Source organism: Eretmochelys imbricata, chromosome 10 (genome assembly GCF_965152235.1).
Source record: "Eretmochelys imbricata isolate rEreImb1 chromosome 10, rEreImb1.hap1, whole genome shotgun sequence".
Lineage (NCBI taxonomy): Eukaryota > Metazoa > Chordata > Testudines > Cheloniidae > Eretmochelys > Eretmochelys imbricata.
The window spans coordinates 56,775,260-56,801,953 of record NC_135581.1 but is presented as its reverse complement, the minus strand read 5'-3'; the positions used below and the strand labels follow the sequence as shown (position 1 = coordinate 56,801,953).

Sequence of the window (26,694 nt, the reverse complement as noted above, 5' to 3'; positions counted from 1 at the left end):
TGGCACACTGACAGCAGGATTGTCTGGCTATGTGGACTCTCTCCTCAGACCCTATGCTAGCAGCATTCCCAGCTGTCTTCGAGACACCGCTGACTTCCCAAGGAAACTACAATCCATCAGTGATCTTCCAGAAAACACCATCCTGGCCACTATGGCTGTAGAATCCCTCAACACCAACATTCCACACAAAGATGGAATACAAGCTATCAGGAACAGTATCCCCAATAATGTCACGGCAAACCTGATGGCTGACCTTTGTGACTTTGTCCTCACCCACAACTATTTCACATTTGGGGACAATGTACACCTTCAAACCAGCGGCACTGCTATGGGTACCCGCATGGCCCCACAGTATGCCAACATTTTTATGGCTGACTTAGAACAACGCTTCCTCAGCTCTCGTCCCCTAATGTATTTGCGCTACACTGATGACATCTTCATCATCTGGACCCATGGAAAAGAAGCCCTTGAGGAATTCCACCATGATTTCAACAATTTCCATCCCACCATCAACCTCAGCCTGGACCAGTCCACACAAGAGATCCACTTCCTGGACACTACTGTGCTAACAAGCAATAGTCACAAACACCACCCTATACTGGAAACCTACTGACTGCTATGCTTACCTACATGCCTCCAGCTTCCATCCAGGACACACCACACGATCCACTGTCTACAGGCAAGCTCTATGATACAACCGAATTTGCTCCAATCCCTCAGACAAGACAAACACCTCCAAGATCTCTATCAAGCATTCTTAAAACTACAATACCCACCTGCTGAAGTGAAAAAACAGATTGACAGAGCCAGAAGAGTACCCAGAAGTCACCTACTACAGGACAGGCCCAACAAAGAAAATAACAGAACGCCACTAGCTGTCACCATCAGCCCCCAACTAACACCTCTCCAGCATATCATCAAAGATTTACAACCTATCCTGAAAAATGATCCCTCACTCTCAGAGATCTTGGGAGACAGGCCAGTCCTCGCTTACAGACAGCCCCCCAACATGAAGCAAATACTCTCCAGCAACCACACAACAAAAACACTAACCCAGGAACCTATCCTTGCAACAAAGCCCAATGCCAACTCTGTCAATATATTTATTCAAGAGACACCATCATAGGACCTAATCACATCAGCCATGCTATCAGGGGCTCGTTCACCTGCACATCTACCAATGTGATATACGCCATCATGCACCAGCAATGCCCCTCTGCCATGTACATTGACCACACCGCTTTGTAAAGCGCAAAAGAATAAATAGACACAAACCTGACATCAGGAATCATAACATTCAAAAACTGGCAGGAGAACACTTCAACCTCCCTGGCCACCCAGTAAAAGATTTTAGGGTCGCAATTTTGCAACAGAAAAGCTTCAAAAACAGACATCAACGAGAAACTGCTGAGCTTGAATTAATATGCAAACTAGATACCATTAACTTGGGTTTGAATGGAGGCTGGGAGTGGCTGGGTCATTACACATATTGAACCTATTTCCCTAAGTTAAGTATCCTCACACCTTCTTGTCAACTGTCTAAATAGGCCACCTTGATTATCACTACAAAAGTTTTTTTCTCCTGCTGATAATATCTCATCTTAATTAATTAGCCTCTTACAGTTTGTATGGCAACTTCCACCTTCTCTGTATGTGTGTGTGTGTATATATATATCTTCTTACTATATGTTCCATTCTATGCATCCGATGAAGTTGGCTGTAGCCCACGAAAGCTTATGCTCTAATAAATTTGTTAGTCTCTAAGGTGCCACAAGTACTCCTGTTCTTTATGCCTAGGAATATTATACTAATACTAGACAAGCTTGACTTGTTTGCTTACTTGATGAGGAAAGGGCAAGATCCTACAAATGCTATTTTTAATGTATTGACCCAAGACATTTGTATGATTTCAGAGAAGAATCCCCCACAAACAAATGGAAAGTGACTACATAAACATTCCATGTGCTATAGACAGGTGAAGGAATTCAGATAACTTTAATAAAATTGTCTTAAACTCTTTGTGTAAAACCTGAACCAAAAACTTTAACGTTACGCATCTTCATTTTCCCCATCCAGAACCACAGACAAGAAGTGCAAAAATACTACATGAAAAACTGTGCTTGCAGCATTTCTGTCTTAACAAGGAGTGCCAGAAAGGTTGCATCAAAAGCCTGTTCTCATGAGAAGTCTTGCTCAGTTTTGCAGGCCCAAGTGATTAGGAGAGAGCAGGTGAAAACCCTGATTTTTTGAGGTTCGCTTATCACTACTGCAACTAGCAACAAAATCATTGGGATAAAAACAAGAACAAAAAAAATGAATCAAAGTAGAAAACTTCAAGCAGAGAAGAAATGAAAGTTATCCAATCTAATCTTTTAATTATTGAAATGGAGAATAATGAGATAATTGCACACCAAATTAAGCTAACTGATACATGTGATCAATTATGACATGAGTTACGAACATCCCATAGTTACAGCAAAATTGCACAAAATTCTGCGGGAAGTACTGTGCAGTATACAGTAGTTTCATTGAAAATAATAGTAACTATAAACTACCCCGTCACATAATAGTTATGCAAACTCCTCATGTTACCGTGCTGGCTAAAGAAGGCTAAGAGCCAGTATTGAATTACTGACCTCACAGTGTTTGCAAAAGAAGGTACGAACAGATGAGGCTAAGAGATGCATTTACCAAAGCAGGAAGAAGAAATCCTGAAGGCAATCAGAATCATGTCAGAACAGGTGGTCAAGAAATTAAAGTACGGACAAAACTCCAGGAGCAGATAGAATAATCCCAGAAGTCTGAAGAAAGTCACAGGAAAAAAAAAAGAGGGATTTCATTAGTGAGTATAGTTAAACTAGGGATAATTTAAAATAGGTTCTCTTTTCTGAAACTTACATTTTCAGGATCAGTTTAGTATTCAAAGAACCTGGTTAAAGTTTCTGGCTTGCTTGCTGAGGAGCCCACCTCCTCTGAATACCCTAAAAAGAGTGACCAAATTTCTAAATACTTATCCTCTTTCTGGTGCTTCTCTTATTTAGTACTTGATGTGAAAGCTTTTCCATACAAGAACAGCATTTTGCACAATTTCAAAGGAGGAGAAGTCACATTTGTCCATTAATTAAATAGGTTTTAAATTTAATCTTTCTTCAAATCAAACAAGTTGTAGCCATATCTCCAAATGCACATGCAGACTGCAGAAAAGCATGCCCAATTTAAGCCAAATCCCCTAAATGCACATACAAACTGAGGCAAGGATGCATATACACAACATCACACATTGTGAGTATTAAGCAAAAACTGAGTTCCTTCAATGGAAAGCACTATGGAAATGCAAATTGCTGTATCAACTTAATTACTGTGTGCACACTAACTTGACAGGAGCTGTTAGAGTTTATCAAGCATAAGTGTTTTTAAGTCACCTTAATGCACATACATGATAAACGAATCTATTGTGTCAACTTCTAAATACCTGCATGACAGATCTCCCCCACCCCCCTTTTTTTTTTTTTTATCCTATAAGGTTACAGTTCTGATTTAAAACCACAAAGGAAGGATTCAACGTTAAATAAAAACATTACCTTATTTGATTTAAGCTAGCAAGCAGAACATATTCTGCCCCTTTGATACACTAACACCACACATTAAATCTAGGAAAGACGATGGGTTTTTTGTCCAAGTAGAAATGTTACACATTGCGATGATTACAATTACACTACTGAATGGATTAGATTTATTAGCCCATAATAGGAAACCTTTCCTGAAACTATACATTTGTGCATACACAATAGCGATAATTTCAATGTTCATGTGCCAGACTGTCCCTATGAATCGAGTACATTAATGTTTAAATAACCTACATTGTATCTGCAAACAATTGAGTCCCTTCTCCTGCCTATTTGGAGACACAATGCATGTCCTCAGCTCATCTTACCCTCTCACTCTACTCTGATGTGGAGAGAGCCAACACAGAGTATACAGGTGTAGAGTGCTTTTAGGGCCTTTAGCACCTACACAAGTGGGCAGAATTGGTTTCATTTAAGTTCTTTTGGGAATGATATGCTATACCAATTCATTGAACATTACTGAAATAAGGAGCTTTAAAAATAAATACAGAGGTGACCAGCATAACAATAAAGTAACAAAGCATAAGACTCCCAGGTAGCATCCATTTCATATTTATACTATGGATTTGGAACACGTATTAGATTTTTGACATCTCATCTGAAGGTCTGGAAATTAACAGACTGCATATAAACTTCACGATGGCAAAATTCTGAACAATATTTCTCATTAGGCCCCTGAGAAGCCATCATTCCTTTTTACCCTAGACTTACAACTATAAACGCAACATCCTATATTTTGTATTTGCAGAAAGCATCAGGAAAACAGGGCTGCTGGTTCAATAAAAAGTCTGTATCTCAATTCCGCTATTGGCCACCAATCAGAATAGTAATTAAAAAAAATTCTGGCTCCTTATGAATCAGTTTTAAATCAAGGTATCTTTACTGATAAGCAACTTCACACATATCTATCATCTACAAAGAAAACTCAAATCTAAGACTGCTTGTACTGCTAAAAATACAAATACAGACATATGCATTGCATTGTCCAGATGTGTACAAGTAGAATGAATCTAACAGAAGAGATTTCTAATTTCTGAGATTTCTTCTGGCAAAGCAACAACTAAATTTTTCCTTTTTCATATTTGGATTCATAAGCCACATTTCACCCACTTGTTAAAACTTCCCAGTGTTTCTTCTGCCTACTGACACTGGAAACAGTCAAACACTGAATGCCACTTACTTGCAATTATTAGATTTCATTTCTAAACCCCTTCCCATATACCAGAGACTTGAAAAATAAGCTCTCGTTTGCAAATTCAACAGATAAGGGCTTTTTACACATTTTTCTTATCTTATTGCATCAGAGGTTTTAAATAAACATTAACATCACATTTTGCATAAGAATGCTATTATCTCACAGAAGCTGCAGGGCATTTACCCTTTATGATGAGAATCCAGATATCAGATTGTGTGAAGTCAACACAGTACCTCATTTGGACCCTAAAGAAATGACTGTATATCCAATCGACAATTATTTGTGTTCTACCAACAGAACACTAGATCACCAATAAGGAGAATAACTTGCATCTCTTAACTGCACATAAGGGTTGATGGGAAAAATTACAGTGTTGCTGGTTAAATGACAAGTACTTTAACATTTAATTGAATAAAAGTGAACCACTAAGTCTTACCATCTGTTTCAGCTGAGAAAGAAGATCTACATTCCAAAGCTAAAGCCAAGTTGCTTTCTTACTTTTATTTTTACTTCCATTGTTTTGCTTAATAAATTACTGGGGAGTTTAATTTGACATAGGGATAAACACCTCTTTCGCAAGAAGTTAAATATATGAAGAAGTTCACTGAAAGCCATCTTAATTCTGGTCAGAAACTTCCACACAACCTTTCAAAATTCTCTCAGTCACTATTTTTACAGTTTTACATATAATTAAAGTATGATGAGGGCACATATTTTTCATATCTATGAAAAATATAAGGTACATGTAAAGTTACCAAGACATCGAACTTTCACAAATCAGATTGCATCAATCATTATTGGAACTTACATAACACATAAGAGACACTCCAAGATGAATTGCTAAAATTCACGCATTAAGATGCTGGCCTTACCTTGCATTGCCCAGAAACACAGACTGAAGTTCCATTTTGATCACATGGCGTGCCATCTATTACTTTTTCAGCTTGTCTCACATAGAACCGGTAGCCTATTGCTCGGCAATTCAGTTCACACTTCTGACTTCCCTTCACTAAAGAAAGAAAAACACGTAAGTTCCTGCTACCAAGTCTACAGATGTGGTTTAAAAAAAAAGAAATTAAATGTTAGGCTGAGACCTTACCCCTGATTTGGAGAGGGAAAAAACAAGTAGGCAAGTAGTCTATAATATTAAAAAAAAATTGGATAGGAAAATATCTTTTTTTTAACCTCAAGATTATTGCTGATTTTGGAGAATTCCACAGAAGACTTTTAAATAACAGAATAGCTCCTCCAAACACCAGCCTTATTAACCCCGACCTCCACTCCAAGTAGTTTGAATGTAAGACTGTAGCTGAGAGAGAGACCCAGAAAGAGAGGAATACACACATATTACACAACTAACATGATAAATGCCTAACTTCATGGCTCTGTCACCTGGTAGTGATTGTTGCTTCCTTTTCCTGTTCCTATTCCTTTGTCTACATGATTTCTCTTTGGATTAGAAGTCCTTCAGAGCAGAGACTCTTCCCTTTTATCAGTCAAGCACACTTGGGGGATATAAAATTAAATAACAAACAACAATGGGCCCTAAGGAAGAAATGTCAGAGTAGAATGAAAAACTAAAAATTGGATACTTTGGTTGAACAAAACTCTCCTCTAAGATCCTGACACTACTAAGACCATGACACAGCAACACACTTATGTACATGCTTAACTTTAAGCACTTCCGTCGTTCCATGTTCAATTCATGTGCATAAAGTGCTTTGCTAGATTGGAGCCCAAACCAGACCTAAAATCAAAACTGAGGAAATACATCCTCAAATCTGAGCCCATCAAAATATACTCCAGTACAGTTGGGCCACAGCTTATAGGCACCCTTCACAGGATCATCTGTGATTCTAAAGTCCCAGAGGTGGATGACGAAAAAGAAAAAGAAAAGGGGGGGGGGGGACAAAGAGGAGAAAGCGCAGATTCCACCTTAAATCACATCTAAAGAAGAAAGTGCCTGGAAGGCAATTGCTCAGGATCAGCAACAGAGCATTCTTAGGTTTCAGAGTAGCAGCCGTGTTAGTCTGTATTCACAAAAAGAAAAGGAATACTTGTGGCACCTTAGCGACTAACAAATTTATTTGAGCATAAGCTTTTGTGAGCTACAGTTCACTTCATCATGAGCTGTAGCTCACAAAAGCTTATGCTCAAATAAATTTGTTAGTCTCTAAGGTGCCACAAGAACTCCTTTTCTTTTTTAGAGCATTCTTAGTAGCTTTCTTTGAGTTTGAAATTCATTCCCTATGATGGTCAGAGAAACCCTGACATTGATGAGCTTCAGGTCACACTGAAGTCTTCTCTCCTCAATCAAAATATAACATGTAGTCAGTTTATTTATTATTACAGCAGGTGAGTCCCTGCTGAGAGTTAGGACACTGCCAATTGTTTGAGTCGGTTTTAGTGACCAATATTTTTGTATGTTTTTGATTCTGTTGGAAAGTGCGTAACTAGTCAAATGCTTTAATAAATAAAAGCTGTACTAATAGCCAGTTTGCTCTGCAAATATGTTATTTAGGGAATGAAAGCGGGCAGAATTGTCACCATTATGGAGGTTCATTTGATGTGGACTGGTAAGAAAGTTATAAAGTATATTAACAAGGGACATTCGTGGGAAGGCACAACAGATTATATTAAGGCTGATGGCAATCTGTACATACAAATGAGAGTACATGACTATGTAAGGGTTACAATAATATATCAGCAGGCAACATCTGTGGATGTGCTAGAGGCAGAGTAAAAGGGATACAGGCTGAGAGAGAGAGAAATTTGATATTCTTCTATTCCCTCCTCAAAGAGCTCTTAATACAATGCATGAGCAAAAATATTTGTTTAAAAAAAATCCATGCAAAAAACTGTGCAACTAACAAGACATTTTCTAAACATTATAGTTGAATTACCCAGGGCCAAACTGGCCCTCCAATGTGGCAAAACCCATTGGGACCTGAGGGAGTTTTCTCCAAATTCTTCTTTTGAGGTAGGTGTGAATGGGTTGTCAACACAAAACAGGGGCTCTAGCTCCCAAAGAGAGTGGATCTCAGTAGAGACACAAGGACTTCCAGGAAGAAGCTTTGTGTCTTCACATTGATCCAGGGCAGCCCACCACGTCCCCTGTGACAGTACAGATTCGGCATTAGCAGCCACCCCTGGAATCAGTTCCCTAACTCTTATCTTTTGCGTGCTTCCTGTTTGAGGGGCACAAAGCTGGTCATCCACCCACTCCCCACATTTAAAACCTAGACCCCTGACTTTTGTTGCATCCCAGCCCATCACCCAGCCTTCATCTGTAAGTGGTCTTTCTAGATTGTAAACCCTTCAGGGCAAGACCATGTGTTCTACCAGTCTGTAAAGGCACCTGGCACACTGTTGGTGCCATACTAGCAACAGAAACATTTCCATATAGTATGTTTTTCCCTTCATGATGAAACACCAGCAGTTCAAGTACTGAAGAATATCTGAGCAGTGCAGCAGACTATCCTATTACGTTCTGTACTATATGCCCTAAATTTTTCCTTGCTTATTATAAGTGTTCAGCTTAGCCTCATTTCTAAATTCTTTCTAAAACAGTCATATAAACTCCTATCAGCACAAACCTCTGTCTCTTGAAAACTTCTTTTTGGCAGAAAGAAATGCCTTTGGACACTTCTTTAAAACAAGCCTCCAGATATCAATGTTTCCTTTCTTGCAAATGCAACCAACACAAAGTGTTTTATTACCGCAACTATAGTAATACGTCAACTAATTTCACTAAAGCTACTGTACCACCTTAATGTCAGGGATCAGGCTCTCCAGATACCAAAATACAGTAATCCTTAAATAAGAATTGGTTTCAAAGCATGGGAAATACTCAGAGGGTATTCTCAACAAGAGAGCAAAGTCTCCATGGTCATAACGTATATTCATTAATCCCCAAATTCAATGGCAAAGAAATGGGAAGAAGAGAGTATTCATCCCACTATATATGAATGAAAAACATATGGACCAAAGTTGATGCTGTTGAAATAAAAGAGATTCTATCCACCAAACTTTAAAAAGGTATAGTATTATAAAGGGGTAGATTGCTCATAATGCTCACACAGCGGATTAAATACACAACTCCTCTAGGAAATGGATGGCTCAAGGATTTAGAAATAAGCTAAAAAGCCTTTCATCTTTAAGTCACCAGTTAAAATCAACCCTTGGGTGAAAGTGACAAAGTCATTACTATTTCATGGCTGTTCAGTGGCCTGAATGTATTGACTTAATGATCTTAGTTCAGTCCAATTGCCCATATTGCAACTAGCACTTGCATTACTGATACCTCTGGATGACCCTGTTATTCCTACTAGTAGTTTCTCAAAAATGTGGCTGAGATATGCTAGAGGGCCAGATGAAGGAAGTTTTCCATGTTAATTCCTTATTAGTCTGTGGCTAAACAGAGAACTTCAGCACCTTCTATAAGGAGTACATTACTTTTAAATAATGCATATTGCAACCACCACTAGGATGTCTCGGTATTATGATCCTGATCAGTGTGTGCTTGGCTAGATTGGGGCCTATGGGCTTCATTCAATGCAAAAAATATTCCCCGAAGTCTGATTCAAACAACAAATCACACTTGGTCTGGAAAATACTTGAACTTCCTATTCTGTTTTAAAGTGCTCAATTTTCCACTCTCCAGGCAGAGCAGGAGTGTGGGGCAGAAGGAGAAGGGGAGCACATCTCATGTTGGTAAAGTTCTTGGCCTCTTATAGAAGAGTTTGTGACACATGCTGTTCTTGTTACTTATTTGTAACTGCCCTTTTGAGAACAAGCCAGTTGTAAATCCAACACTACAAACTTTTATTGGATCAACATTTAGCTGCCCTGCTGCATTTCTCTTGGGCTACAACACAGGGTAGGAAGCTGCAATGACATGGAAAGTTTTGGAATTTAAGAAGAAAAGACAAGGTGACCATATACAAGATAACAGAGTTCCTTTCTCTCTGGGACAGGAGCCCTCTGGGGCTGGTTCACATTCTGATGAATTTTTAAAAGGTAGTTTTAATTCATGTACTTTTTTTGTTATTAGATCCTTTGAGTTACTCCCAATTTATGAGGTGAGATGAAGTCCCATTTGTGTGACTACCATATATAGTTTGAGAAACCCTGATTTATAGCTTTCACTTCACAGCATTAAATTAATGATGGAAAAAATCTGCAAGGGCTCTCAAAGCACTTGAGTTCACTAAGCCTATAAATTGGGGGCGGTGGAGACTGCTAAAGTCAGAATTTTTTTTTTCAAATCCGATAACATTTAGCTTTCTTTAAAAAGCTAAATGGTATATGGCATTAAACTAAACACTTAGCAGACTATTTCTGTGTGAAGGACTGATCACGCACAGGTGCTGATAGCCTCCTCGTTTCAATGGAAATTGAGGGCAATCAGCGACTCAGCTAAGCACTTCGTTGGAGTTAACCCCAACCTGCAGAAGTACAGCTCCCAGGAGACCTGTGCTAAGATGAGACTGTACTGTAAAGAGTAATTTTTTTTGGAGGAAACATATTTATGTATATTGTTTAAAAAAGTCAATTTGGTACTCATGAAAGATGTCAGATTGACAGCTCTAGCCCATGAAGATGTTAATGTATCCAGAGCAGGTTTGGTGCCAAGCAAGCTTATTTCACACTGCCCTACCAATATCTCTAAGCTGTAGGATCCACTTGAAAGGCTGAGATTTTTCATTCTCCCTACCCATTCAATCCTTGACTTCTCTGCTCTTACTGGCAACAAGGGATTCAATTAATGACAACTAGGATTCCAGCAAATAGAGAGAAAACTTTTAGGGAACCTACCCCTTTCCTACCCTCATGTTGTGGGTGCCTACCCATGAAGAAGTGGGTTAAGATAGGTCATAACACACAGATTGCTAACCATTCTTCAAAGGACAACAGCTTTGGTCACCATCAATCGGGACTGGCTTTGAACTAGCATCCCCAAAGTGAAAGGCACCATTAGCTCATTAACTACTGGCATCATCATCCAGTCCCCCAAGATAAAAACATTCATTAAAAGTGCAAATCAGGATGGGGATAGGAGTAATAATATTTGACACACTAAGAAATTAAAGGGCCACCGTTTTGGTATATTTTAATTCTTCTATGGAAATACTATTTGTTCTTTTCCCCTTTTTGAAAGGTTTACAAAATAACCTGAATAAACCCCATGCATTCTAGAATTACCAGTTTAATTAAACCAGACATGGGAAAATTATATCACAGACTGTGCCTACTCCAATTAAAAGGAAATGGTCCAGCTGTTTAGGCCTCAGCTTGACCCTGCTGTAACTCAAAGTTTGCTTATTAATTTACAATAGTTCCTTCACTGCCAGATTCTATACCATTTTCCCCTCAAATGATTTGTTGCCCAGTTTTATTATTACACTGCACTTCACCACTGGAGTAGTTGCATGTAAACTATGTTATGCTTGGCACCACTTTACTGCAATTGTGAGTGCACAACAGCCTGATAGGGCCTGTTGGGCAGCATATGCAGCCTCAGGGAACCCAAATAACTAGTATTTTCAGGAAAGCTGGTTGAATAGTCCTTATGGTAGAGATTATAATCTTCCAAATGCAATGTGGTATGCAGTGTAGCTTTAGCTGTGTCGGTCCCAAGAAACAAGGTGGGTGAGGTAATATCTTTTATTGGACCAACTTCTGTCTCTCTCACCAATAGAATTTGGTCCAATAAAAGATATTACCTCACCCACCCTGTCTCTCTAAATGTGAAGTTGAGAGTCTGAGTCCAACACAAATCTGAAGCGGGGGAGGAAAAAAAAAAGAGTGGTGTAAACGTCCAGTTACTTGTAGCCTGAAGCCAGCACAAGGCCCAAGCAGCCTAGCTGAATGCTGACATTTTTCTTTTGGGCAGCATAGAGGTGGGAAGGAATGTTCTTTCCCCAGACACTGCACAGGCATATAGTTGTTTTGCAGCTATTCTAGCCTAGGAGCAGCCTATGTTTCATGCCCTCAGAATTGAGGTACATTTGAAATTTCTGAGAGGCTTAACCATGCCTCTTGCTCTCTCTCACTCACACCTCTTCCAAACTGTGGGTGTAACTGGAACATTGGCAGTAAGCAGGAGAAAATATCCTAGCTAGCAGCCGCCTAGATGATTTGTCAAGGGTTAGTGCCCTGGTAGTTCAGAATATTCAAACAGGTCTGAAGCCATTAATTAGCATATTTCTGTTTCCCATGTGGGGAAACTATTAAGAGGTTGTGACAGTGCGCATTCACTTCTTGTGAGAGCCTTCTGTCAGACAGGTCTGAACTTGCACTCTCTGATCCCAACGCTCCATGTCAGCTGTTAACCTCGTCAGGCAAGTCTTCAGTGGCTCAGCCTTCCAGTTAAATCACACAAAATCTAAAATGGATGAAACCCTTCTGCAGGGCTGGATTAACTCTCCTGTGGGTCTGGGGCTATTAGATTTTGTGGGGTTCCTGCGGGTTTGGAGTTGGGGAGTGGGCTCAGGCAGGGGATTGGGGTGTGGGAGAGGTTATAGCTCCAGGTGGGGGGGAGATGGGCTCTGGGGTGGGGCCAGGGATAGGACGGGGGGGTTGAGGTGCAACAGGAGGTTTGGGCTCTGGTTGGGCGTTTGGGTGCAGGAGGGGGCTCTAGGCTAGGGTAGGGGTACACGAGGGGGTGTGGGGTGTAGCTCCGGCTGGGAAGTGCTTATCTCGGGTGGCTCCTGGTTGGCGGCACAGCAGGGCTAAGGCAGGATACCTGCCTGATCTGACTCTGCGCTGCTCCCTGAGATGGCCGGCCAATGGGAGCTGCGGAGCCAGCGCTGGGGGCGAGGGCAGTGCACAGATATTCCCTGAATGCCCCTCGCCTGGGGGCCACATCGGAAAGCCGGCACTCACGGTTCCAGCCCTGGGGAGCACTGAGGCTCAGGGAACGGTGTCTGGCCCATGGTGCGGAGACTTGCTGCGGGCTGGATGAAAAGACACAGTGGGCCGCATCCAGCCCACAGGCCTATGGGGGCCCCCTTAGCCCAAAGCCCTGGACTTCAGCCCCTAAAGCCCCTGAATTAATCCAGCCCTGCCCTTCTGGGGTAAAAAAGGTTCACCAAGGGCAATCACTCTACCCTTGTTGGTGGCTGCAGCCCTGTCTCTGGCCTCAATTCTCATCCCCTTCTGGGCTAGGTTTAAGTCCATCCCTGCCCTGTTATAAAGCAGTGCCTGGAGGGCTTCCTCCCTGAATACTCAGCTCTCCAGGCAGGTCGCCTCTCAGATTCAGTTCCCTTCTGGGAGGGTGGGGGGGAAGGGGGCAGAGTAACAAAGTTCAACAAATGGTTGGCCCTCTCTAGGGTCTTAGTCCCATCCTTGAGCCCTTTAAATTCTAGCCCCTTTCTTGGGCTTCTAAACAACACTTGCCCCCTTCTCGGGGCCTGCCCACTATTCTGGGTCCCGACCCAGGAACCCTACAAATAGCAGCCAAGTGCTGCTTCCTTTAATAATTGCTACTGCTATTCCCTGGGTCTCTTCCCATCTAGCCCCTTCCTCTTCACCCTTACCTCAGGGCTGAAGTTCTGTCTGTTCCCTGCTTGAGCAGGGTCTCTCCCAAGCCTGCTGACCTGGAGAATTCCAGTCTTCCTCATCCTTCTTGTCCATCCAGCAACTGCTCTGCTTAGGCCCTGCAGCTCCTTTTAAAAGAGCCTGTTGGGCTCTGATTAGTTGCTTCCTCACAACCTTTCTAGGCAGGCCTAGAGGGATCACCGTTACTGCTCCTTTTTTAGGGTGAGGTATGGTAGGACCATGATGATTCAGAAGGGCCTCAAAGGGCCTGGTAAACCCCATCACAGAGGTCTGTACTATATTTCTGATGATTGAAAAATTAATTTGGTACAGAAGCATTTTCCCTTCTTTGTCATCAAAGACAAATGCATGCTACTGCTATGGCACTGCCAACTAGAAACAGTGTCTAAACAATATGGCTGAACCAGAAGCAGCCAGTTTAAGTGGTCCATAAATGGATTATATCCTTACTACCTCCATGTCTTATGAGATATATGAATACACAGTCTCTAAAAAATTTAGATGAAATAAAAAAGGACTCTTCTAAGTTTTTCAATATGCAACTTTAAAAGGAGAGTTTCCATTGTCATTCCTTAGTTTGAGGGAAAACTGAGAGGGCAAAGAAAAGCTTTAAAAAACTCTGCCACATCATTGTTCGAAAACCGGTGAAATCTCATCATGAGTAAAATCTACAGAACTATCTGGTGCCAGTGTTCACTGTTAACATTAAAACTGTTAAAAATCATAAGAAACACTGACCCCCGAACTCCTAGGTGACAGCAGCATAGATTTAAATTCTCCTCAAAACAGAAACAAAATCCTGTGTGCTATGGTACCAATTTATCATTTAAACAGAAATATTCTAACTACATATCACATGCTATCAAGTCGGTTAATACATTTAACCAGTCACACTCTTTCCAATGTTCTGTAGTCTTTAAGTTGTAGCAGGTTAATCACCCCTTATTTGCCAAGGGAAATGCCACTAGCTTAACTTTCCTTCCGACTGAGAGTGATATTGTTCCATACCTTGCATAATGACAGGTTTCAGAGTAGTCTGTATTCGCAAAAAGAAAAGGAGGACTTGTGGCACCTTAGAGACTAACAAATTTATTTGAGCATAAGCGTACTTGAGCTACAGGAGCTGTAGCTCACGAAAGCTTATGCTCAAATAAATTTGTTAGTCTCTAAGGTGTCACAAGTACTCCTTTTCTTATTGTTTCATAGTGACTGATGAATTAAAAGGAAATTCCTTTTATTTTGGCATTGAAGTTTTCTTCTTTTGCATATTCAGGGATAAAGGACCAGATTCAAAGCCCATTGATTTCAGCAGGAATCTGTTCACCTCACTTCAATGGGCTTTGGATCAGGCTCTAATGGCGTATCTGGAATCTGTGGAATGTCACTGTTTAGTCTTTGTGAAAAAGAGATACCATAAACTTTAATCAGCTGCAACTAATATGCTGCTTCCATGACTTTCTGCTTGACCCAGAGTGTATCAACCTGCCCAGAGATGAGAGAAGCTTCTATGCTAATTCAGTCTCATTTACTCTCCAGACTGAAGTCAGACACTATAAACAAAAATATTTTACAGAATTCCAACTACTCCATAACATGTAGAAAATAATGTAATAATAATATTCCTTTTTAAAAGACTAAGCCATGGCAAAATTTTAGTCAGACATGGCGATAGGGACCAGTTCAGATAAAATAAGAAGAGATCCAAATGTCTATTGTATGATAAAATGCCAATGTCATGAAAAGGCTGCTTTTGTGGTATTTCAGTCCTGATCCAGAAAGTACTGAAAATGTCATGATGGAGCCTGTACTTGTGGGATTTCCAGTCCATTTTCACAGACACAACAGCTTCAGACTATTCAGATAGAATCTTGGCTGGTAGATTGAAACCAGATCTGCAAAAGCTCGGATGTTTACCTGAAAATGCTAGATATTTTAAGTCTTCAAAAGAGTATCTTCTAATCTATTAAATCATATCAGTCTTAAGAGAATAATGGCGTGACCCAAGAAGCGAACAGGCTTTCAAGTCAAAAACTGACCACTCATTTCAACTGGTGTTTCACTCTTTTAACCAGTTTCTAATCCATGATAGTCTTTACCTCTCAGCCTATCACTACCTCATTTTAATCGCCACTTGTGTACACCTTATCAATTGAAACTGGTTTTCTTTGGTTAAACCCTTCAAATAATTGTAATAAGTTGGAGAGAGACAATTTTCCTTTGTGGAAGCTATACTGGCTTGTCCTTATATTAATTTGCTCAGCTAGATTATTTTCAAACAATACCTTCAATTAATTGGCTTGGTATTGAAGATAGACTCACTAGTTTGCTACCTACAACATCACCTTTAGCACTTAAAACAAAATACTTACATTCCCTACCCTCCAATCCTATAATGCATTTTAATGATAACTGGCATATTTTTGTTAGCAGCTCAGACACTTTACTCTTAAAAAGTCCAGAATTCTCAAGTGCGTATGAGCCATCATAATTTATCATAATTTAAATCCTCCATTTGTTCCATCGTTGCTTCTTTTGTCACCTCCATCTGATAGTGCCCCATTTTTATTACCTGCAAACAACAGTTATAGAACAGCAACTCTGGAGTATACATTTCCTTATCTCCCTGCATAGTAAAAGCCGGTGCAAAATAGTCATTTAGCTTTTCTCTAATGTCCTTATCCTCCAAGTTTGCTCCCTTCACTCACTAGTAACCTAGAAGTGATTTTCCTGTTCTTTCTCCTCAAATATATTTAAATTAATTTCTTATTTGCTTTTGATCCATTAAGTTATTTGTTCTTGCAAATTCAGCCTTAGTCCTCCAAATTTCCATCTGCCATAGTCTGTCCCCCTTTGTATTGGCTTCACTTGGGCAGATTTCCCAGGAAGTTGAATAAGTTTGCAATTTAACCATAGTATTCTTTCCTCGCATCTCTGGTTTTATTTTCTTGTTTTGAGATATGTAAACTTTCTATAGCAGTAATGTAGCATGTTTAAAGTAGCCATCTGCTTTGCAGAATCAGGCCTTTATTTCTTAACTTTGGCCTTTACTTCTAGTTAATTTCCTCATTTAGGCCCTGATACTGTTCCCATTAAAGTCAATGGTAAAACTGACTTCAATATTACAGAAATAGGGCATTAACAAAATCACCTTAACTAAGTTAAATGTCACAGTATGAGTTCTTATGACTGTCTCAGCCTCCAGCCACTCTTTGATATTCAGATTGTTCCTCAACTGAGAAAGGTTGTGTGGTCACCTGGTGACTTAGACCATATACAGATAACTGCTGTTTTAATACAACTGTAAAACAAGCCTCTTACAGCCTAAAATACTTTTGGAAGGATTTGGACCTTTCCTACACTCAAATGAGGCCTCTTTTATATCCTCTGCCGCACTGCCCCCTGCAAGCCTAGGGGTTGCAGAACACGTTGTGTGACTAGAGCACCATTAGTGGTGAGAACTCATCTGTAGGTGTTATACGATCATTATCATGGTGCATAGTTAGAACTTACTGTGATCATTAGCAAATGTATCTTAGAACTCCATTGTAAAACTAGGTGCCAAGCTAGGTGCCATTCAAAAAAGAATGCTCCATTACTAATTTGCCTCGCATGTATCTTAACTTTTTTCAAATTATTTGTCACAGCTCTTGGGTTCCTCTAAATCCTTTAGGCTTCATTCAAACTACACCATTTGCTTGGCAACTGTACATAAAATGTCAATTAAGCAATGAGCTGTGAAGCGATTGATTCCACAACAGGCAGCATATTAAGTACTATGTCATCTGATCCAGGGCTTCACAAAGGGGCTATCTGACCTTGGGGAATAGAGTAAGACTTCAAGGTGAAGATTTTCCAGACCAGCTGGCAAGATGATGCATTTCCACTCAAAAGCAGGCTCTCTTTAAAACCATGACACATTTACAGAGAAGGCTCACTATACAGGCAGTATTTCACATGCCACATAATGGATCTCTGCTTTTTCATTGTCATGCCTGCTTTACCCCCAATTCAGTCTTTGCAGTAATGCTCAAGTTGCCCTGTTTTAACTACCTTATAACTAAAGAATATAGATGGAATTTAACACTATCTTACATGGTCAGTCAGTACTAATAACTATTTAATGAATTGATGGAGGCATCTTTAATGAACAATTCTGATAAAGCGAAGTATTTCTTTTCTGGCTCTTGATTTCCATTTCACAGACAGAAAAGTAGTTCAAGTTTCCATCACAATTGTAACATAACCAAAAATAAGACAATGTTTCTCTTTCCACCCCCTGGTCAATGTCAGCTCTGAGTTCATAAGGGTCACTGAGCCAGTCAAGGTACTTCTTTCTGTTCAGATTTACCGCCACAGGGGCTTTTTTACACATTTTATCAAGACCTGGCAATGGAGCACTTTTACCTCATTTAGAAGTCATAATCTCTCAACAGGGCTATAGTTGGAAATCAGTCATTACCAGTAGTAAGGTCAATAAGTAAGCAAATCCACCATGCTACCCAATTAATTTTCCCCTATTCATCAGTGTCTTACGGTTAACGTTAGCTTTTTGACATGCTTTCTTTAGATCTTTTCTGCATTTTGTGTGCTGACATAGGCTAATGTATGCAAGTGTGAGAAAAAGAGGCAAAAGGATGATTTTCTAGAACACTATTTATCAAATTGACACAGTCAGCCACACTCACTTTAAAATGAATGCAAGACAGAAAAAAAACCCAACATGAATTGTCACTTTGCTTTTATTCTTGGAAGGTGCTTTAAACAAATCAATCAACCCCAAGTCAAAAAGAAATATAAACACATTTCATTTCCTTAATGAAAAACGAAGTTAGTTCAAATGGAGATTTACATAGGCTTGAAAAGAAAACCTCACTGCACAACCCCAATACACCTCTTCCTAAAAAGAAGGGGAGGGATTTCAACTTTACAGCACACTAAAGAACTGTATGAGCTCATCAAACCAGGACTTAATTGAAATTTCAGTCTAAAGCCTTCTTTGTTGCACTGGGTGAAAAGCAGGATGGGAACAAAAGCAGAGTTTCTTTGGGAGCATAAAAAGGCATGGCAAAATCAGCCCTTCCTCCACTACCATATTCTACAGCCCACAGGCCAAGAGACTTACTTAAGGACTGTCTTTGAATCAGCTTCTCCAATGATTGAAGTAGTACCACCCTCCAACTGCATATACTTGCTCATGACTAAGACTGTTTTCTTTAATTGGGCTTCAGGAATGGCCAGGTCTGGTCCTTTAAAAATAAAAAATTTAAAGAAGAACAGAAAACTGTTCTTGCTGCCACCTGTCTACTTTTAAAGCCGGGGCATCGCAATGCATGTATCTGACCACTTTTTATTTCAGCCACAACTGTGTACGCATTATTCCAAAGTTTAGTGAAGACCAAAAAAATAAAACCTAATGGAAGAATAGCAACAAGAAAAATCAGTTCATTGTTTGTTTAAACTCTTACTTGTTTGGCCTTATCTCAGTTTCCTGGCTCCTACACATTCAGTAGCAGAATGTCATTAGGGCATTTCAGGCTCCTGCTCATTACTGCTGATATCCAATAGCAATACAATGTGTACTTGTTCCTTTTCTGTATTGCTGCTATGAGACACTAACTTATGCCCGATGCCAAAAGACGCTGACTGCTTCCTGAAATGGGAAAGTGCCCTCAACTTCCACTAAGCGTGAGAGCAAACTGCACTTTCCAGAAGCATTCAGCACCACACCAGCCCCTCTCATTTCAGTGGTGGAAACAGTCCCTGGAAATACTGTTTGGTCATCTCAGACATTGTCTTATTTCCCAACTCACTGCTTGGGACAGGCACTAACATACCTCTTTGTAAGAGAAACCCATATGATCCAAGTTTCATCCTGGCTTATGTCCATCATCCATCGTGACCAATATTACTATAATAGGTTTTCTTTCATCATAAAGTCCTCCAAAAGTATCCACTCCTATAGTATGTGTTCCCATTTTACTCTGCAAATGTTTTCTGGTTTATTCTTCAGTGCGTTAATGTCAATGTCTAACCTAACTAAAATGTTAGTATTAAGGGCCAAATTTTAATGTCAGTTGGGCTTAATTAAGGGAAATGGCCAGTGCATTTAATCACCAACGAATGGCCAGTGATCCACAGTCAAACATACAGTTCGTAGGAACATTTTGGACTCAATGTGTTATCAGAAAGTGCTGGTTCGTGGAAACAAATGTTTTGTGGAAACATTTATTTTGATGAGATTTCTGACACAAAAGTTTTGAAGTTCAGGGTGGACTCTCTGGTCAATTCCACAGAAAGAAAACAGAATCTAAAAATCAGCTGTTTTTGAGCCAAAACCAGCTATTTCAACAAAATTCCATCTTGTGAAAACTTTCAAAAGATTTATTCTTGTTCTGGTGTGAAAACAACTTCCAAAACCTCTAAAGTCTTCATGAAACAGAACTGTCGTTCTCCAGACAGCTCTAGTTTTATTTCATTGTCCCCTTACGCCAACCTCAGAGTATGCAGACTGTGTGGACCCCCATGTGGGGGCCTCACTCCAGCCTCACGCTCTCTGCAGCAGAATTGCATTGACTGCACTTGGTCAAAGTCAACGCAGCCCCAGAGAATGGAGACAAGAGATAACCAAAATGATTACCTACATCTGTTCGTACTGTGTCCTCCCGAGTCCTTTTATATTCCTACTCCTCTTCTGCAGGATCCCCATCTTTCTTTCTGACCTCTCCTTCTCTCGAAGTAGGCCCCTCTCATCTCCCTAGCACTACTTTATAGCTCCAGGTGAGACCCTCAATCCAGAAATTCTATACTAAGAGTTAACTACACAGCGCCTTTCTGAACTTCATGCCAACAGCTCTCTTCTCTCAGCCTCCTATTCCAATGCATAATGCCCCTATTTGCTAGCTCCTAGCCTAAGAAAATAGTCAAGAATTGTCAGTGGTAAGAGATACAGCAAAATGGGTAAGGAGACCAATGCTCAGCAGTGCTGCTGCTCTATAATGCAGAAAGAACCTAAGGGGATAGAACTGAGAAAGTGAATCAGGCAGAGTGCCAGTGCAAGGCATTTCAATCCAATGACATTCTTAAAAAACAGAAAAACTTGCACAAGATAGGGAGTTCCAAGTGCAGGTCATTTGCTACATAATTTATTCAATCTTTCAACAGGAGTTAAAAATAGCCAAGGACCAAACAACATCCAAATCAAAGCAAAATGCAACCGATAACAAAACTGATAACTAAATTAATAAAGAAAGTTTAACCATAGTGCAAAAGGGTCCCCCACTATATGTGGATAATAACTTCTGTCCTCTCTCCTCTTAACTATTTGGATTGTAAGCTCCTTGAGAAAAGGACTACAGTGCACCTACCACAATAGAGCCCTTGATTTTAGTTAGGATCTCTCTAGGCATTTACCACTACCATGATAAATAATAATACAAAGAGAAAGTTCTCATTCTGAGTGCCACAAAGTGGGATGGGGAAATGTGTACCCTCACCTGGCTGACTCCCCACCCAAATCCTACACCTTGTCTACACAATACGTAGTTTTCGGCAAGCTGCAGTGTGAATCTATTTTCTGTTAACTTGCCAAGGACTAATGGTCCATATGGATCCTGCTTCTGTGCGTTAGTTCACTTTGATCTACTCCCATTTGAAAAAAGACTAGATCAAAGTGAACTAAAACTGTTAATGCATGGCAGCAGGGTCCACGTGGACACTCAGGATATGTCCACATTGCAATTAAAAACCCATGGCTGGCCCTTGCCAGCTGACTCAGGCTTGCAGGGCTTGGGCTAAGGGGCTGTTTAATTGCAGTGTAGACTTGGCTTGGGCTGCAGCCTGAGATCTGGGTCCCTCCCACCTCAGGAATCTACACTCCAATTAAACAGCCCCTTAGCCCGAGCCTCACAAGCCCAAATCAGCTGGCATGGCCCAGCCATGGGTTATTAACTGCAATGTAGACATACCCATGGCCTGTGTGCACATTGCCTGGCAAAATCAGCTACAGCACTCCTCCACAAATAGTTAATGAAACATGCCTAGAAGCCAAGTCCTAGGGCCAAATTCTTCCCTGACTTGCACCCTAAGAAATCCTGTTGATTTTAGGGCAGAATTGGCTTAGTCTGCAGTCGGTATTTGCCCACAATAAAATGTTGAGTCAGCTGAAGAGAGGTCTAAGACAGGAAGCCTGATGTGGGAGTAGCAGATTTTGGCAGTACTGTGTGGTAAAGCTTTCACGGTATCTGACCACACTATGCCTGCTTTTAGTTAAGTTTATCCATGCCTCACTCAGTCTATCATCTAAGTAAGTGACATTGCACAGTTCAGGTTTGAGCAACAAAAGGCACTGCTGGGCATCCTGCAGTGGCTTGGATGGAGGGAGTATAAGGAAAGGAAATGAGTCTGCCAAGTGATGGACCCTCTGTATGTGGGAACCAGAAAACCCTGAAAATCCATTATACATTTACTAATTAACCAAACAACATACCTTCACCTAGTGGTTCCCCTATTGCAAAGGTCCAGAACAAGCACACCATCTCTCTAGACCATTCTGTCTAGAAGACGTGATTTTACTGTCATGTGGAAAATAATTCCAGGCATGCAAACACCACATGGGAACAAGAACAAGTCAAACACTTTTCTATTAGTCTATCTTTTAGCAATTTGCTTTTATGCACTGTAACAGTTTGTGCATTAGAACCCCAGACCTGAAGAAGAGCTCTGTGTAAACTCGAAACCTTGTCTCTTTCACCAGAAGAAGTTGGTCCAATAAAAGATATTACCTTACGCATCTTGTCTCTCTACCTGCAGTATTGGAGTTCTAAGCTCACAGCTATATGGTAGCATTAAAGCAACACACCATGGCTGGACTCCAGTTCAATTGGAATAATTTGTACTTCAGCATAAAAAAAAATTAGTGATTCCCATTCATAACAGAGCACAGATGTGATAGCAAATATTGGTCTGCTAAATCCCCACTACCTAGTCATTTTAGTCATACTGCTTTGTGCCAGAAGAGGGAGACAAAAATCTTATCGATCTTCAGCATCTCTAAGAAATGTTCAACTAATTAATCTGAAGCCTTAATTATTTAAGATGATAAAGTTCCTATGCTGGTTTAATTAGTGAAGTTGGATTAGTGAAGAATTAGTGAAGAATTAGTGAAGTTGTCAATTTTTGGAGGTTAGATTCCAGAAGCCCATTGGGCCTGTAACATAAAACTCATTCAGAGTCAATCTGCTTCTCCACTGGTTTCCAGTTAAAAGTTTATAGGAATGGCCCAGATGGGATGTCATTTATTTACAACAATAAATTATTCTGTTTCAAGAGATTCAATTAATAATATGAAAATGTTATTTAAGAAATAGCAGCTTAGACCAGCCATATGATGTAACTACATTTGTATGTCCCAACAGAAGGACTAGTTCTGTGGGGAGTTTTCAGCTTCTTTTGATGCTTTGTCCTTATTAGGGCTAACATCTGTTTTGGGAAGATCTTTTGACAATAACCATCAGTTCTGCTTATTTTTTGCCACGTCTCTTTCATTTTTGTTTGCTTTTGGGCAATTTTATTCCTCTCTCTCATTTTTAAAATTAATTCACCCTCTTCTTTCCACAGTTGTACACAGAATTTCCATTTCTTACAGTCAAGGTTTGCTTTCTCCCCTTTTAAAAATGCTGATTGCTTCTCATTGCATTAGCAACTTTTTATTTCATATATTCTATGTTGTGCTAAGACAAGCTAAATATTTGATCTTTTATAGAAAACCAAATACAACTGAGCTTCAACTCCCACGCCTGCTCCCACCTAAAAAGGTAGTGTTTGGGTAAATCCAAATATTGTGTTTTTAATGCATTGGGGACATATTTATGGGGACAAAAATGAAAAGAGGTCTGATCTTTTATTATTTTCATCATCTGGAAACTGAAATACAGTAAGAAGGTCTAGCTCTTCTTTTATTTCATTGCCACAGATGGTATTAGAAAAGATAAAAGTGAAACACACTTCTGTTTGGATTACAAATATTAGGACATATACAGTGTTAACATTGGGATTTCCTTTAAAGTACTGGAAAGGCCATGATTGTTTTTTTTTAAAAAAGTGGATTTTTTTTTATTTTATTAAAAGGAAACAATAAAAAAACAATTTTATATATAGACAAAAATATAGGGCCTGATTATGCAAAAACTGATCACATGAGCAGTCCTATTTGTTTCAATGGGACTACTTGTTTGTTTAATGATTGATCCTAAATTATTTCACAAATGCATGCACTGTATATTAGTGTACATAATTTAATGATTCTGAATGAGCAGTCAGACATGAGCCCATCTTCAGACCCAATCCGGCCATGTGCTGAACACTCCTAAGTCCCATCAATTTCATCTGGAGCTGAAGGCACTCCACTATTTTGTACAACTGGGCCCCTAAACTGTTAGCTGTTGAGAATCCTACCAATATTCTTTGGAAAAGTGATTTCACCTAGATTTTTTCTAAGACTGCAATGCCCTGAGTTAATGATCTCCCTGAAGGTAACAGATGTGGTGGTGTGGTATAATAGATTCATTATATTTTTTCAGAAGGATAAAAATCTTTAAATTTAAATGTATTTCTACTTAAACTCCACTCATCAGATTGCAATTTCAACTACCTATTACCTCATCTTGGTGACTTGGCTCCATTGCAGACTTTCCTCCCAATACTCCAAACTCATTTTCCCCCTTTAAATAGAAAAAGGATGGTGCAGCAATGCATACCCGAAGGGTGTGAATTCTCACATGCTTCACCATATTGTGCAATAACTGGCCCTTGCAGACCCTGCTAGTGCACATCAAAAGTTTTCTCACACACACTAAAATAGTACACACTATGGACACAGTACTAGGTTAACACCCACTAAGGGACTATTTTTGTGCACCATCAGGGTCTACACCAACTAATTAGTGCATAGTTTGTTGGAGCACATTAGAATTCACATCCTTCTGGTGCACCCTGCTATACTGTTTAGACAAGCCCTTAGATTCTTCCCCCCTTATTCACATTCAAGTAGTATCTTACTCCAATAATAGCTCCAATCAGGCTATTTGCCAGATAAGAGGCTGCTCAATGTAAGGGTGAGAGAATCTTACTGTGAAGGTATATTTGTTAACAAGCATCTTCAAGCAGGTATAGTAGTTACAAATATGGCTAGCTTATATACCAAATAATTAAGCTTAGAGTGCAAAGTGTTTCTTTTCTTCCTGATTTTTCATCCAATTAATATGTATGTATTTTTATATATTTCAAACCATAAACAAGTTGTGTAAAATAAAAAAAATATGAGGGAAACTATCCAAAAATCACACAGACTCCTTACTTAAAACTGAATTGACAAGGAGCATATTTTGTATTTGCTCTTATATAAGCCCTATGTAAATGACACATGAGAATCTATAAAAAGAAATGGAGTACTTGTGGCACCTTAGAGACTAACCAATTTATTTGATTGGTTAGTCTCTAAGGTGCCACAAGTACTCCATTTCTTTTTGCAAATACAGACTAACACGGCTGTTACTCTGAAACATGAGAATCTATGAGGCTTTGCTAGCTTCCTTAACCAAGATGACATCCTAGAACCCACACACAGCCTGAGTAAATGGAGAGCTCTAAAGACATTTCAGAGGACAGAAGGAGTCCTCCTGTCTCTCTCTCCTCCAAGAGCTAGAGAAGCAGGGAAGTGCCTCCAGGGGCACTATTGCAGCTGCAACTGTTGCAGTTCCTCTACACAGAAGAAGGGTGGGATGACTACTTGTAGATCCAGTAGTCATGCCCCTCCAAAACTCCCTGTGCTCTGTGGTCAAGGGAATTCAGTGAGTATGCAGGCTTCTCACAAACTGCCCTCCCACACAATAGAACTGGGCCAGTTCTGCTGTTACTAGGACTTCTACAATCTTGTGAGATAATGGGATGGATGCAGAATTAGCTTCTTACAAGATTTCAGAGCGGTAGCCTTGTAAGTCTGTATCAGCAAAAAGAACGAGGAGTACTTGTGGCACCTTAGAGACTAACAAATCTATCTGAGCATAAGCTTTCCTGAGCTAAAACCCACTTCATCGTATGCATGCAGTGGAAAATACAGTCAGAAGATATATATATACACACACAGAGAACATGAAAAAATGGGTGTTGCCATACCCACTATAACAAGAGTGATCAGTTAAGGTGAGCTATTATCAGCAGGAGAAAAACAAAAACTTCTGTAGTGATAATCAGGATGGCCCATTTCCAACAGCTGACAAGAAGAAGGTGTGAGTAACAGTAGGGGGGAAAATAAGCACAGGGAAATAGTTTTACTTTGTGTAATGAACCACCCACTCCCAGTCTTTATTCAAGCCTAATTTAATGGTGTCTAGTTTGCAAACTGATTCCAATTCAGCAGTTTCTCGTTGGAGTCTGTTTCTGAAGTTTTTTCTTGTAGTATTGCCACTTTTAGGTCTGTAATCGAGTGATCAGGGAGATTGATGTGTTCTCCGACTGGTTTTTGAATGTTATAATTCTTGACGTCTGATTTAGTACATTAAACATCAGAATGAAGGAGTTCTCAAAATGATTCCTATTCAACTCTCGCTGAAGTAAATGGGAATCTTTCCATTGTATTCATTGAGAATTGGATTGGAGCCAAAATGACTTATCTTGGAGACTAAGGAAAGCATGGGTTCATGATTGTTTTCTTTAATAAAGTTAATCTTACCCTGGAAGCAAAATCTCCAGCATCTCTAGTTTACAATTAATGGATAAGACCTTAAAGAGCCAATAATTTCAGTTTCCCCTTAATTCACTCACTACTGAAACAGAAGAACAAGTTTTAATTACAACCTTGCATAAGGTGCATAATGTCACATATAATGGACCCCAAAAGGTTTTAGTAATGATTGATCATTTGGGGGGGGGATCTTATATTGATAAATAAAATGTGTGTCATATATTTTGAAGCAGAGTTCTTTCTGAGTACTCTGCACTTGCCAAAATATGTACTTTTACACCACAGATTGTTGGCTGGGTATGTACAATGCTATTTGTACAGTCTCTGTTTTGTGCTGGCAGACCAATGCATGATACATATTCATTTAAGCAACTTAAATACTACACTCTTTGTTAATATTTTCATGCCTATGTTTGTATGTATTATTGAATCCCAATCCCAATCTCTGAGTTCCTTCAGTGATATGACAGCAGCTACTGTTGGTGTTCCCTAGTGACTCTTCCCATTCTGTACCTACAAATCCCTCCTTTATTTACTGCTTTTCTTCCTTCCTTGAATCATCTGATGTTAGG

At 39.8% G+C, this 26,694-nt stretch overlaps 1 protein-coding gene across 1 annotated transcript in view; it reads right to left on the bottom strand.

Annotated features, from left to right (window-relative positions):
* The window catches only part of THSD4 (thrombospondin type 1 domain containing 4), a 589,516-nt gene that overhangs the window by 383,560 nt on the left and 179,262 nt on the right, over positions 1–26,694 (bottom strand). Inside the window, exon 6 of the mRNA XM_077828709.1 lies at positions 5,694–5,830. Within this exon, the coding sequence (XP_077684835.1) occupies positions 5,694–5,830 (137 nt within the window). The remainder of the gene's footprint in view (positions 1–5,693; positions 5,831–26,694) is intronic.